We start from the raw sequence: 14,910 nt of genomic DNA, 5'->3' as shown, positions 1-14,910 counted from the left end.
GAAGGGGGGGAGGAGGTGTGAGGTTGGAGAGATTGAGATTGCATTGGGACTTCTTCTCAAATTACCAATAAGAGTAGCTAGTGCCGAAAGATCTTTTTAAATTAAAATTATCAAATATTATTTAAAATCAGTGGTAGGCAGGGATAGGTTAAACAATCTTGCAATGATTTCCATTGAAAATAAAATTGCTGCTGATTTAAATATGGAAGATTTGCTTTTGAAATTTTCTCAAAAAACGCTCGAAGAACACTTAAAAAAAAAATTTCAAAAAACTTGTCTTAAAATACATTAAAAAAATTTGAAAATTTTTTTATTGAGGCGCCAAAGTATTTTTTTTACCAACCTTCGGAATGTCTAGCGCCGGGCCTGGGTTTATGTTTAATCTATTTTGCAACTGCATAACATAACATAAGTATTTTTGCAACCTAAATCATTTAATTGTTCTCGTAATACTGACCATGCTCTTTAATTTTAAACTGTTCTGTTTTGTTGTGCTAAGGAAAAAAGAAAAGCAGTAAAATAAAAGGTAACAAAAAAGAGAACTGCCATAATCCACACTTGCTTTTACAAGCTATCAGTAGATACTGCACATCCAAGCTTGCAACAATCAAAACATCTTGAGTTGCTTATCAAATGCATAGAAAAGTTAGTAGCAAAAGGTTTTTAAACTCAAAGGAAGAAAGTACACATACTAGATCTATAAGTATAAAAAGGATCATTCAAAAAAAAAGTTGGAACACAGTAAATATAAAGCATTGACTCCTAAAGATCATTTCAAATGAGTCAAGTACATATAAAGTAAATTTTGTTCTTTAGACATTTTGGTCTTTTTTCTCATGACCAAATTGTTCTAAGATTTTAACCAGAGTTGTTAGTCCTAGGCCTTCCACTACTTCTTATTGAATTCAGAACTATCTTGCATGTTTCATAAGTATTTTTATTTCATCATTTCATTTGCCTTTTTTGCTTATTGAGTAAATAACTTATTTGTTCAATGTGGTAAACAAAGAATAACACATATTAAGAATGGTTTTCATATAGTGAAATTAACTATTACTATTTAACAAAAATACCAGTTAAAGTATCATTGGTTTCACCGTTACGGAAATGTAATATTATATTACGATAAATTTCCGAAAAGAATATGAAACCACTGATAAAAGCATGCGACATTTATTTTACTACTTTGACTTTAAAACTAGGGGTGCACCGATGCATCGACCATTTAGCCGATGCATCGGTCTTAGTTACAATCGGCCGATACTGATCGTTTTAAAAAATCATATTTTTCATTTTTATGTTTCTATATTGTATGCAAAAATATAAGTTATTATATAGACATATAATAACTGCAACCACTAAACCCTTTAAATATTTTTTAACTGTTTCTATCACGAGCTCCCTGCATTTAGTGTCTTCTTATAATTTAGGAAAGTAAGTATATAACTAATGGATCCAAATTATACAAAGAGATGTAAATGTAATGTAAAATGTAAAAAAAAGTTTTCTGCCAAATGTTCCTCTTCTATATCAAAATAGTCTATAAAACTTTTAGTTGCTTGGCTTAATGTTGATATTTTTTTTATTTAATTTTATTTCAGATATAATTCCAAAAATATAGTTAGAAATTTAAATTTCTAACTATATTCTAAGTTTCTACTTGAATTTAGGGTCGGTGCCGATGCATCGGTATCGGCCTGTATCAATCGGCATCGGCCAAAAGTAGGCATCGGTACACCCATAAACGCATGTCTATACAGGTTTTAATTCCGAAAAAGAAACTAGATGTGCCGGTTGGGTATCTAGTATTAGCTGTTTATGATTTATAGTTAATGCTAACAATTAATATCAACATCTTTAGGGATGGCAATCCCGGGATCCCAAAATCCCGGGATTTCGTACAAATTATTCATCCCGAAATCCTGGGATTTGTCTCCGGAATTTTCCGGGATTTCGGAATCGTCAAAAAATAGTAAATAATAATAAAGTTTAAGCTTATAGTTGTAGTTAAGTAATTTGTACATTGTCTTTGGTATAATAGCTGTTTGCTTGTGTAACTGTTTATTCTCTTTGCAATGTTTTCCTTTTAAAACTCTTAACATATAAAATATAATATTATACTATATCTATCTATATATATATATATCTATCTATATATATATATATATATATATATATATATATATATATATATATATATATATATATATATATATATATTATATTATATATGCATATTTAAAATTAATAATATATGATAAAATTAAGTTAAGGTATACCTTCTATTAAAAACTCTTGCTCTTTCCACTAGCAAGCGCTTATATTTTATTTAATTTTTATAATATACTAGTTTTAATATTATACTATGTATAATATATAGTATATATATATAATATGTATATATATAATATATAGTATAATATTAAAACTAGTATATTATAAAAATAAATAAAGTTTAAGCGCTTGCTGGTGGAAAGAGCAAGAGTTTATATAGTAAAAGGTATAATTATTAATTTAATTTTGAATTTTCTGCTTCCAAAAGTGTGCGCAATTTAATTCCATTTTTATATCCATTGATTTCAATTCTAAACGTGTGAGTGATTCAAATTCCATTTTTATTTCCATGGATTTTAATTTCAAATGTGTGGTTTATGAAAATGCGTGATTTATGGAAGTTTTTTTAACGTCAATTTAAATAAATAAAGTTATCAAAAAACAGAAGGTTTATTAAAGTACAAAATTTTCTTAAGGTCCGTTTAATTAATGAAGTCATGCGTATTTATATTATTTTTTAATTGTTATTTTTATTTATACTGTGTTACCATTTTAAGGTATTGTTTTATAATTTAAAATACTAAGGTAATTAATTTTTAAAAGTCTTAGATAAGTTTTAATACAAAATTAAGTTAATACATAATTTAATTTATTTTTAGAGGTTCATTAATGTATTAAATTTTTTTAATCTATTAAATATTTTAGTTATATTATCATTAAATTAATTATTTTTAAGTGTTTTGATGAGTGCTTAAAAAGTATTCAATATTAAAGAATTAAAAGATTTTTAAGGATGGCAAAAATCCCGGAAATTTTCAATCCGGAATTTTTGCCATCCCTAAACATCTTTTAATTCTTTATTTTAGTGTGTTTTTAATTTTGGTTTTCATATATATCTATTTCTAAACATATTTTCTTATTGACTTGGTCAATTTCGGTGCATATCCTTGGTCTAATTTTATTTGCATTGTAGTTTTGTTGCAGCACTTGTTGCCTGCAGTTTTTTAATAATTGGCCTTGCTTAAGACCGAAATTTCAGTCTTTGGCCTTCTCCTTGCTAATTTCGGCGTTGTAATAACTCTGATTTTAATCTGCAAATAATGTGCACCTATGTATTGTTGCCAATTTTTATTTTTAAAAATATTGCCAGCCTTAACGTTTTTTAAAAATTAAATACCCTCAGTTCAATCATATGCATTTTTCTTGCTGATCATGTAGTCAATCGAGAATTTTAAAAAACGATTAAACAAGATGAATCGTGAACTGAATTGATCGTGAACATGACTATTAACACTATGGATTGTATGAAGCAATATTTAATGCAAGAAATATCTGCGCTCGCGCAACCTTCGTGCGACGTGTGTTTACAATTCAATTTTGGTTAGTGTTCCAAAAATATATTATTCTTAATTAAATATTCTTTTTCGAATATTGCTTTCTTAAAGGCTTGCTGGGTTGTTGTTACTTGTTTTCAAGGTAAAATGACCTGTCTGAAAGCTTCTGGTCCGAATTTCAAATTTAAAAAAAATATCCAAAATTATGTTTTTTAACTATCAATTTAAATAATGAAAAGTATTTTTTAATTAGCCTATAAATATTTTATATTTTTTTAATTTGTCAACAAATGTTTTATATTTTTTTAATTTGTCTAAAAATATTTTATATTTTTTTAATTGTCTATAAATTATTGCGCTATTTAATGATTGTCTCCAATTAAAACCTCTGCATAAAAGTGTATATTTTAGTAAAGCAGAGTCAATAATTTTATTTTTTGTCTCTTCTGTTTTTATATAGATTTTTTCCGAGGGTTTTCCTTATGGACTTGGCTTATTGTGTTAACTCAGGTTAGTTTAAATTAATGGAACTACTAGTCAGCGTTACATTTCTAAGTCATACTTTTAATTCGTTACTTTTACAGCGTTACTTTTATAAGCCCTTACTTTTACAGTATTAGCTCGTTATTATTTTGTCGATGTTCATTTGTTGTTTTTTTTATTCAGGCCGTGAATGGAATCATAATATCCTACGTTTTAAAGCATTCCAGCACGATTGTTCGAATGTTTATAATTGCGTTTGCAACTGTTCTCACGCCACTTTTTTCTCACTTTATATTCGATCTGACACTAAACTCATACTTCTTAAGTTCAATAGTTGTTGTTATTTTTGCTTTGTACTTGCATTTTAATTTTTAGTTTATATATACGTTATAAAAGTCTTAAGAGAACTTTATAAAAGACTCGATCTTCGAAATCGCCGTAAATTAAAACGAAGAAAAAAATAAATTTCTTTTTTTTTTTTGTTAAATTGTAAATAATTGAATCTTTGTTTAGGTAATATTCAAAATTAAATAAAATAATTTTTATACAGCAATTTTCTGTGAATTCATGCGGTGCGGAAAAACGTATGTATGTATTAAAAAGTATGTATTAGATTTTTAAACAAATGAAATCACAACATAGGATTTTAGTTTCCACGTTTGTTGGCTAATCATCTCTATTAGATTTGTATTGCGGCCTAGTGCAAACGGGTATTATTTTTATTAGAATTATCAACTTGGCCTCATAGTTTGGCCTTATCATGGAAGTATAAAAAAAGAATACTGAATCAATTTTTTCATCATCAGTTTAAAATATAAATTTAATGCATAAATTCCTTTTTCTATTCCTTCAAATAAAAAAATAATCTTTCAAGTTTTCGATTGTCTTTAACAATTATAACATCATCAGTAGTCATTTCCTAATAATATTTATAACTAAAGTACTCTGAAACCTAAATTCATTTTTACAATCCAAGGGTAAATAATCGCAAGTCAAAATTAATAGTTTAGTTTTTATTTAAATTACCTTATTGTTTCAATTAACAAACAACGTACTTAAAAGTTCCGATGTAGTTTTTATTTTGTTAATTGAACAGAAGTTTGTTAGCTTATTTACAATGCAGACGGACACTTATACTTCAACGGCATGAATACATAGGAAGAGAAGTACAATAGGGTGGTCCATTTTTAACTTGTTTTTGAAAATTTTAACTGAGGTTTTTACCAGTGATGACATTTTATCTAAAAACGCTAAATACCAAAAATTTCGAATTTAGAACGAATTTTACATCCCTCACAAGACATCGGAAGTTCAAGTAATGGATTGCCCAAGTGTTGCGCAAAGTTTTTACTAACAAACTGTTGTTTTTTCTTAATGGGGTTCACACAATTTATTTGACAATCACTAAGGAATAATTCTACAAAAATTTATTAATTTACGACTTATTGTACTTATCCCACAAGAGATCAGTTTTAAAACACCACAGATATTGCGTAACATAATTCAGTTAAGCTACTCTTATTCCAATACATTTCAAACATTATAATATCGATACTTTCGTTCCATTATGAATTTAATATTGTGAAATTGCATTTAAGGAAGTCATTAAGTCTAAATTCTCTTGAGACAACAATAGTTCTTAAAAACATGCCGCATTGTTAATAAGTTTAATTTACAACGTTTTAAATGAACCTTATTTTGTATAATTTTAATGCTGCAAAGTATATATCTAAACTTATAGTCAATAACAGCGCTTATATTACAAGCTTCAGTCTTGTATTAAACCACGACAATGGCTCCAATACTAAAGAAGATTGGTAGACCTAGTAAAAGTCTCGAAAATAATGTATCTATTGATGCAGAATAGTCAGTACTTAGACTCACTACATTCGATAATATTCCAGCTGTTGCTATAAAAAAAAATGCCGATAAAAAAAGCAGACGTCCTTCTCATTTAAATCATTAGATTATTGGTTTTTCCTTAGAAAAATTTAAAGGAGGAAAGCTACCATGAAATAGAGCTATATTGCAAAAATATCTTTTTGAGAGAGAAAACAATCCAAGAAAGGAGTGGTTTACAAGTAATAGGCTTTCATTAAATGTAGAAAAAGCTAAATTTATTTTATTCTCCAAACCTAGTAAAGGTGATGATGTTCCTCTAAAATTACCTAATCTTTTAATCAATAAAACATTTATTAAAAGGGAACCAATCGTGAAATTTTTAGGAGTAGTACTAGATGAAAATTTGTCACGGAAACCACATACAAAATACATAGAAAATAAAATCTCAATAAATATTTCCGTATTATATAAAACTAAACCGTATCTTAACACTGCTTCCTTGAAAAAAATATACTTTTCATTTATTCATATTTTTATCTCTTACTGTAATATTGTATGGGATAGTACTAATTATAGTAAATTAAAAAAAATTTATAGTAAGCAAAAACACGCATGCAGGATTGTATTTGGTGCACACAGAACTTTTCATTGCGAGCCTCTTTTAAGGAAGCTTGGTTCCTTAAGTATCTATAAACTTAATATACACCAAGTTCTACAATTCATGTTTAAAATAAAACATGGGCTTTCTCCAATTGTATTTCAGTCTTACTTCAGTGGAATCTCGCACAAGTATCCTACTAAATTTTCAATTAACAATTTTGTTGCACCAAAAACTAATTTAAAACTAAGTTCTTGCCAAATCCAATACCATGGACCGTTTTTGTATGGAAACACTTTTCAAAATTTATTACAAGAAAAAAAAATATTCAAAACATCTCTTTGGAACAATTCATGAATGAATCTAAGAGTCTTATTACAAAATGACTTTGATTTAAAATATCTCTTCTAAAATAAATACATAAATAATATAAATTATCTAAAAAAATAGTTATTGACACTACTTCTCTTTTGTTGCAGTTTTATTTTTATTTAATTTTTTTTGTTAAAAACTTTAATACTTTTTTTTTGTTGTTAATTTGTGATATATTGCGTTATATTTCAACACTAATATTTATATTATATTAATATTTATATTGTAACTAGCGAAATTGTTGAAAACTTTTGGTTACCTGCTCGTTTTCCAACGAAGCATAACAAGAAGGACTGTGCCTATCAGACTGTCCGTTTGGTAAAAGAATGAGACATTGAAGCAGAAGACAAGAAAGAAAAGTAAAGCAAAAAGCTACATCTTTTACAATTAAACTGGACAGTCTGTTTGATATATCACATACAAACACTCTGGTAATGATGAGTGGCTTATTGACTGGGAATTTCTAAATAGCCGACGAAAGTTTCCTCAAGGCTAAATGGCTGGAGTTGACAAAATACTTGCTGAAAAAGAGCGACAACGCTACATCAAACTACAGTATCAGGAAAGAAGAAAAAGAAAGGAATTGCTTCATATTAAGAAACAGCAACTCAAATGTTTAACCATTACTGATAATAATGAAGTCAACGAGGGCGACGAATTTTCTTTCAGATATTACGGAAGAAGATGAAAGAGACAAAAGTTTTTCAGTAAAAGAAAAAAAAACATCATTGCAATTCAGCGATAACGATAAAAATTTCAAAAAGAGAACTTTTAAAAGAAACGTGTACAGTTGCTGATGAATCCGGTATTAGTGAAAAACAACAGCTACTTATTTTGGGAAAGACTTAGCATTAGGTGGAGCAGCTTTAAATGATTTTACACTTTCTAAATCATCAGTTCATAGAGCAAGATCAGCTAACAGAATTGAAGAAGTTAAATTAATTGAAGAAACTTGGAACAATAAAACCAAATCAAAACAATTGTAAATTAAAATAAAAACCTATAAAATCTTATAAAACCTCAATAAGACCTATAAAATTAAAATGAAATAATGGAAAATTTAATAAAAACTTTAAAAAAAAAAGTACTACAGCGACATTACAAAAATAATTCTAAGCAAAAATGGCAATTTAAAAATGAAACTACTGGCAGTAATAAAATTAAAACATAATTTTTGACAAGTCTAATAAAGCAATATGCCCGGAATATATTAACGAAAACATTGTAATTAGTTTAAATGACATAATTAAAAATATTATTTTCAAAGTTTTTACTTTTTCAGTTAAGCACGTATCATGACTAACTTAAAATAGCTAGAGCTACCCCAATCTTTAAAAATGGGGAATTGACCAATCTCAATCATTATCGCCCAATTTCAGCGCACAAAAATTCTAGAAAGAATTTTGTGTAACAGATATGTAATTATCTATGAATAAAATATTAATTAAAATAGAGATATCTATGAATGAAAAATGTTATATAATAAGCAATATGAGTTGTTCAAATTCTAGAAGTACTGCTTTTTGTTATTTATTTATATTTGATTGCAATGCATGCTTGGTATTTTCATAGACTTATCGAAAGTCTTCCACAATTCCCCGCTTTCTTTTTTTTATAAGTTTATAATTTTTTATAATTTTATAAATATTAGTTGTTATTATAATGATTTTTTCTTATAAATTTAAAATGTAAAATGATTACTTATGTAGAAAGTAGATTTAAAATATTGGAAAAAAAAAAATTTTAATTCCGCTCTCAAAGAAAAAATAAAAATAAAAATAAATATTACGTTTTGTGGTATACATAAGTAATTCTTTTTGTGTTTTAGACAGAAAACCAGACGGGAAACAATTGCAAAGCACCTATGTTTGCGTAAAATACAAAATGAAAAAGTGTTTAAGCGACATTTTCGTAGTACGTAAATTTATAGTAAGTTATAAAACATCAAAAGCAGCATCGCACTAACTAATTTTTCTTTTTTGTGATATTTCGGTCTAATTTGTATAGACCATTATCAGACGTAAAATAACAATTTAAAAACCGTTTTTAAATTGGTATTTTACGTCTGATGATGGTCTATACAAATTAGACCGAAATATAACAAACACAAAAAAATTAGTTAGTACGATACTGTTTTTGATGTTTTATAACTTATTAAGATGAAAAAACTTTTTTGAGCGTGAGCTTACAGTAAAAGGTTTGGCCTTAGCTATATGACGAGTCACGCTGAATTGAGTTTTGGTTTAGGGAACAAGTGATGATAGCTTGCTCAAGCAAGCTATCATCACTTTGTAGAAAAGAGATGAAACCTTACGGCATTAGGAAAAAAAGCATTAGGATTACGAAATGAAACCTTGCGGCATTAGGAAAACTAAAAGATTTATAGAAGTAGAAAAATGGAATCAGGTGTAAGAATATTTTTATTTATTTAATTTTTCTTATCTAGGTGCCCCCATAATATATATATATATATATATATATATATATATATATATATATATATATATATATATATATATATATATATATATATATATATATATATATATATATATATATATATATACTCTTCCTGATGATCCAGCAATGGTGAAACTTCAAGTTAAAGGAAAAAGTTAGATAAGTGTTTTTTACTAATTTATATATATATATATATATATATATATATATATATATATATATATATATATATATATATATATATATATATATATATATATATGACGAACACGATAAAGAGAGACTTTAGTTATGATAACTTTGCAATGGTTTGTATATATGGTTTCTATGAAAACGAGAAGATGGAAATCCATATTAGTTGTCAGAAAGTATAACTTACTTAGATTCAAGATAAGATATTAAAAATTTGTTAATTAAGGATTCAAAGACTTTGCTCATAATAGTAAGAAGACTGGGCAATAGTTATAGGGATCTGAACAATCTCCCTCTGAGTTTTTAAAAATTGGAGCCAAAGATGACGTCAGAACCACAGATGTCAATTTCCATCAAAAATGAAAAAAAGATTTAGTTCAAGCTTTGTTAAATAGTTTAGAGAATAATGAAAAGATTTTTGACTTCAGACTTTTGCTACAATTTAATAAGAAAAAAAATGTAACAAGAATCTGGATCACAAACTGTAGAAGATTTTAAGTGGAAAGTAACAAAAGCAGGAGTGATTTGGATGTCTAACAAAGAATTAAACAGTTTCTTTGAGAAGAAGAGCGTGGTTATTAGATTCAGGAAATGAGATGAGAAAAAAAGTTTCACATCTTAAACTTGATTTTAAGTGTTATGATTCTAAAATAGTTCAAAACATGTTCAGTGCAGTGAAGAAGTGTTTATTTTTTATTAATGGTTCATAATTAAAGAGTTTTAGTGAAGCATGTTTTGTTAAGAGGTATGATTGATAACTTATTCCCCTTTAAAGTTTTATTACTAGTGTAAGACGATGAGAGAATATTGTCATGACAGCAAAACTGCTGACATGTTTAAGAGCATTACTAATATCTTTGTGATCCTGTTCTTATTGTAGTACTTTAAAGCGGCAAAAAATGGTAACGTAATATTATCTAGAATAATGCTGGTAATCGTAATATTATCTATTAAAATGCTGGTAACCGTAATACTATCTATGTTACTTCAAACATTCAATAATAATATGATTTGTGTCTTAAGCAGTTTAAACTTTTTTAAAAAGTTACTTTTATTGTGACATTGGGATAATAATTAAGCCTAGACGAATGTTATTTTTAGGTTTTTAACATATCTATGTATTTGACAAATACTCTAAATATACTCTCAGTCGCCTCTCGTGTTTTATCTATGCATAGAAACAACATTTCAGATGAATTTGAATGTCAATATTACAAAAGAGCAACTGGTATCCGTACCAAGATTCAGTCGTTCAATCTATGGAAATGTATCAAGTAAGCACTTATAAACACAGTTACATTATTCATTCAATTATTTTTATACAAGCTACGCAAGTAGGCGGGGAAATATGATTTGTTTATAACTCTTTGTAAAGATTTTTAACTTATACCTTTATGATTAATTAAATAGTAAGGTATAGATTTTCAATTGTAAGATATACCTGTAAGTTACCTCTAAGGAATACTTATGGTATACCTATAAGGTTATCCAACCTTATAGGTATACCGTAAGTATCCTTAATTTAAGGTGTACATTATCAAAACCAAAAATATAATTTATTACCTAAAAATTTCATTTAACTAACACTCCAAGTTTTTGAAGTGTAAAAGAAACTTTATTTTTTCGACAGGGAATTTAAAGACAATTAAATTTACATAAAAAGGTAACTAAAGTTTAATTATTTTATGGTAAAGCTTATTTATTTTAAATTAAATTATATTAACTGTAACACCCCCGAAATTTTCAAATCAACAATGTTATAATCAGTATTATAACGGTTAAAACGTTTCACAAAGCTAATAAAACTTTGCTGAATATTTTGTAATAATTTTGATAACCAGTATAAAAAGGGAGACAAGAGGGGAGGGGAAGGTTAAATCATTAAAAAACTCTTTAATTTAATATTTATTACTGTGATGTTTCAAAGAATGGTGAATAATATCCTTTAATAAATCTGTCTTGATAATACACTGGCGTCAGTGTTGCTAATCTGTTATCGTTTGAACCTAAAATATCTTTCAAGAATACTACCATATTTTTTAAGTCTGGTTCTAAACATGATATTAGCACAGCACCTTCTAAACCAAAGGCGTGTGAATCAGCATAAACAATACGACCATCACTATATATAAGAAACGCTGATGTACGACCTTTGTGAATTAATAAAACCACTTGCTTCATATGCAAGCTAATAAGTCTTTGAAGTTGGTACAAAATTGTCACTGTTTCAATTTCTGATTCAAAAGAAACAGGTAAAGAAGATGAAACATCACTTATATTTAATCTTACGCCATACCGATCTCTAACCTCTTCAATGCATAGATCTAATACACCCATGTCTTTCACAAGTGAGTCATAAAGCAAAAGTCCTTCTTCAATGCAAGAATGAAACAAATTTAACCAGGCTGCATCTAAGTACCCTGTATTTTGAAACGGTATATCAGAACGCGAAAAAAATCGACCGAATATTAATGCTATTATAGTACAGGCATTGCTTCCATTGCGTCCACTAAAATATGTTTGAGATAGATTTCTTGGGAAATGCCAAAAAGATATATTTTCAGATTTAATTCTAAAGCATTGTAATAACATAAAGTCAAGTTTATTATACGTCTGAGTAGTTATTTTTGGAGCTCCGATATTTTTCCGCAGCATTTCTAACGCTTTCCACTTTGGCACTTCTAAGTAAAGAAATTCATCTGTGATATTATTCATAACAGATTTTACCACTTTAATTTCATCTTGAGAATCTTTAACTTTGCGATCGTTGCAGCAATCTCGCATTATACTTACTAGTAGCGTTATAATATATAGAATAGGCATCAGTGTGCTCAATGTGGATAACATTATGAAACGAGTCCAATTATAGCCTTCGAAGTAAGTTACTGAAGTTTTAAAATGATTTATAGAGTATTTAATTGGCTTGAACACTGAAAAAACAGGTTCATAATAGTTAGTGATTGACATTAAAACAAAGCAACCGTGGGTTAACATGACTAAATGAAATAATGGAAATTCATACCAAGTTGTTTCTAATGCATTTGCTGAGAGCAATAAACTTTTGATATATGATTTAGTAGAACTATCTTTTATACATAAAAAAATCAAAGGTGGAATAGCAATTATTAAAGAAACAATTGACCGAAAACTCACAGAGCTATCTAACAAGGATCCCGTAAAAATTGTTCCGTACATATTGCAGACTTCGTTTTCGGGATCAGATAAAGCCAACCATGTGCTGTAAACAACAACAAACATTATTGAAGCAAATATAATTTGAGACGAAGACTGCCGGCTTCGTAGACTAGGGTAATATGATATTCCAAAAGCTACAATACATATGCACACATTTATTGACAAAAACAAAAAAGTGTTCACACAGTTTTTTGTATTGTTGAAAAAAAAAAACGCTATAACTATATCGATCGAAATTGCATACAACAAAGAAGTTGCCAGATGAAGAACAAATAGCCAAGTGCACATGTAGCAAGTTGGAGAATCCGCATTTGACCGCGCCTTTTTGATCCAATGCATGCGAAATGCGTGTGAAGCGTCAACAAGTAATACAAATATAACGACAATAAATGTTATTGCTGCAAATAAAAATATCCAATAAAGTATTCCTAAAAGCGAACGCGAAAAAGGAATTAATATTCCAACAACATTGGTTGCAAGCAGTAGTAGAACTTTTAATATCCAACATTCTGCGTGAATCCATAGTGCTAAACTTGAGTTGCTGTTTATTGTAACAACTGACAGAATAAGATAAAATAAGACAATTGAAAATGTGAACCTGTAGCCTCCTTCTATACCCAAAAACCTGTCGCAAATATCAAAATTGTACTTCCAAACACACTTTGTATATGCAAAGCTTTTAACATCTGGCATTAAAGTTATAAAAATGATAGAGCTCCAAACTAGAGAGGTAAAAAAGTATATGAAATTCGCTAACTTTACCCCCATTGGTTAATCACTTTATATTAAATCAATTTGCTAAAAACTTTTTAACATATTTCATACTCATGCAATTTTTCAACAAAACTTTTGAAGTTTGATGTTTGCAGCATGCGCTATAACGGCGTTATGCATGAGTGAATATTGAAGTGTTTAAATATTAGCATTTTAATACGTTTAAAAACTTCCATTTTTATCAAGTAAAGTAAGTGAACAACAAGTAAAGTTATTTTAACTCTTATACTAACGGTGTTATATTGAAAAAGTTGTTTTTACTATTGTTATTAAATGCTTAATTCTCTAATATTTTAAAAGAATTTTGTCTTTTTTTTTCACATAGTTCTCGGAAATACCAACGAGTTCGCGAAAATATCATCAAGCTGCTTGATTATTTAATAAACCTATTTAGTCATAGCAACTCTTATCCTTTGAGAGTTAACGACTGTTCGTATAAACATAAACAGACTTAAAGTAACTAATTTGTTTACAGGATATTTATATACCAATATATTTGCAAGAATTGGAAAGGAACTATTATAGACATTTTTTAAGTAATAAGTGCTTTCTAAAATGCAGTAAGACAGAAATGTTTTGCGAATGCAAAAATAAAATCCAAATATAAACCCAGAAAATATATAAAACACTTGAAATTTATATTAAACCTAGATAATAGGTTGTCATCTGGCATAAACAAGAGTTTTTTGACAATCAGACCAAAAAGCATAACAATAATCAGAGAAAACTTCTTTCAACTTTGCAAAATAGATTTTGGATAGAGCAAGCATCAAAATCAGTTTAAGCTAATTTAATTAGGCAACGAGAAACCAGCTTTTATAAACCAAACTTTGTGTCAACGAGAGTTCTGAAATAATTGAGTATTGCACAAAACATCTCATATGGTTGAACTACCAAGTCGATATTTATTACTATAAAATACTAAACTTAGAGATGAAAATTTGCCAAGTTAATTTTCAATGAAAAATGTTTTAAAAAATTACTAAAACATGTTTAGCAATAATTTAATTAAAATTTTATTTGATTTAGAAAATGATAATTGACAAAACATATTTAAAAAATGAATTTTTAAGTCAAACCAAGTCTTACAAATTTTAAAATAACATTTTTGAGAGCCATATGAGTCCAAATATATAGTGTTATTATATATCAACATAAATTTTAATTGTTTATTTATTATTAACTTGTTTTACAGTCGTGATCTGCTAACTCTCGTAACTTAAAAAAAAAAAAACAAAAAAAAAACGTTGGTTTCCACGAACCAACAACTAAATAAGCGAAGTTTTCAAATTATTAAAAAGACGCGTTTCCAATACACTGCTGGAAAGATAATTTATAAACGATTTATATTTGCTTAAATACTGTATTCTAGATATAAATTAAATT

General features: G+C 27.6%; 2 protein-coding genes across 3 annotated transcripts in view; one reads left to right on the top strand and one right to left on the bottom strand.

Annotated features, from left to right (window-relative positions):
- Nucleotides 1-4,636, top strand: part of LOC105844056 (probable UDP-sugar transporter protein SLC35A4) — a 30,854-nt gene extending 26,218 nt beyond the window's left edge. For both annotated transcript variants that reach the window (XM_065816473.1, XM_065816474.1), the window contains exons 9-10: nucleotides 4,069-4,118; nucleotides 4,275-4,636. In XM_065816473.1, the coding sequence (XP_065672545.1) occupies nucleotides 4,069-4,118; nucleotides 4,275-4,466 (242 nt within the window). In that variant the 3' untranslated portion in view covers nucleotides 4,467-4,636. The remainder of the gene's footprint in view (nucleotides 1-4,068; nucleotides 4,119-4,274) is intronic.
- Nucleotides 4,637-11,447: 6,811 nt separating this feature from the next.
- On the bottom strand, nucleotides 11,448-13,630 carry LOC105849775 (uncharacterized). The gene has a single exon (XM_065816468.1). It carries the CDS (start codon nucleotides 13,516-13,518, stop codon nucleotides 11,464-11,466), a length of 2,055 nt encoding a protein of 684 aa, XP_065672540.1. The 5' UTR covers nucleotides 13,519-13,630; the 3' UTR covers nucleotides 11,448-11,463.
- Nucleotides 13,631-14,910: the final 1,280 nt, after the last annotated feature.

The sequence above is a fragment of the Hydra vulgaris genome, chromosome 13, assembly GCF_038396675.1.
Source record: "Hydra vulgaris chromosome 13, alternate assembly HydraT2T_AEP".
In the NCBI taxonomy this organism is placed as follows: domain Eukaryota; kingdom Metazoa; phylum Cnidaria; class Hydrozoa; order Anthoathecata; family Hydridae; genus Hydra; species Hydra vulgaris.
The sequence above is the reverse complement of the archived record's forward strand: the minus strand, read 5'-3'. Positions and strand labels throughout refer to the sequence as shown.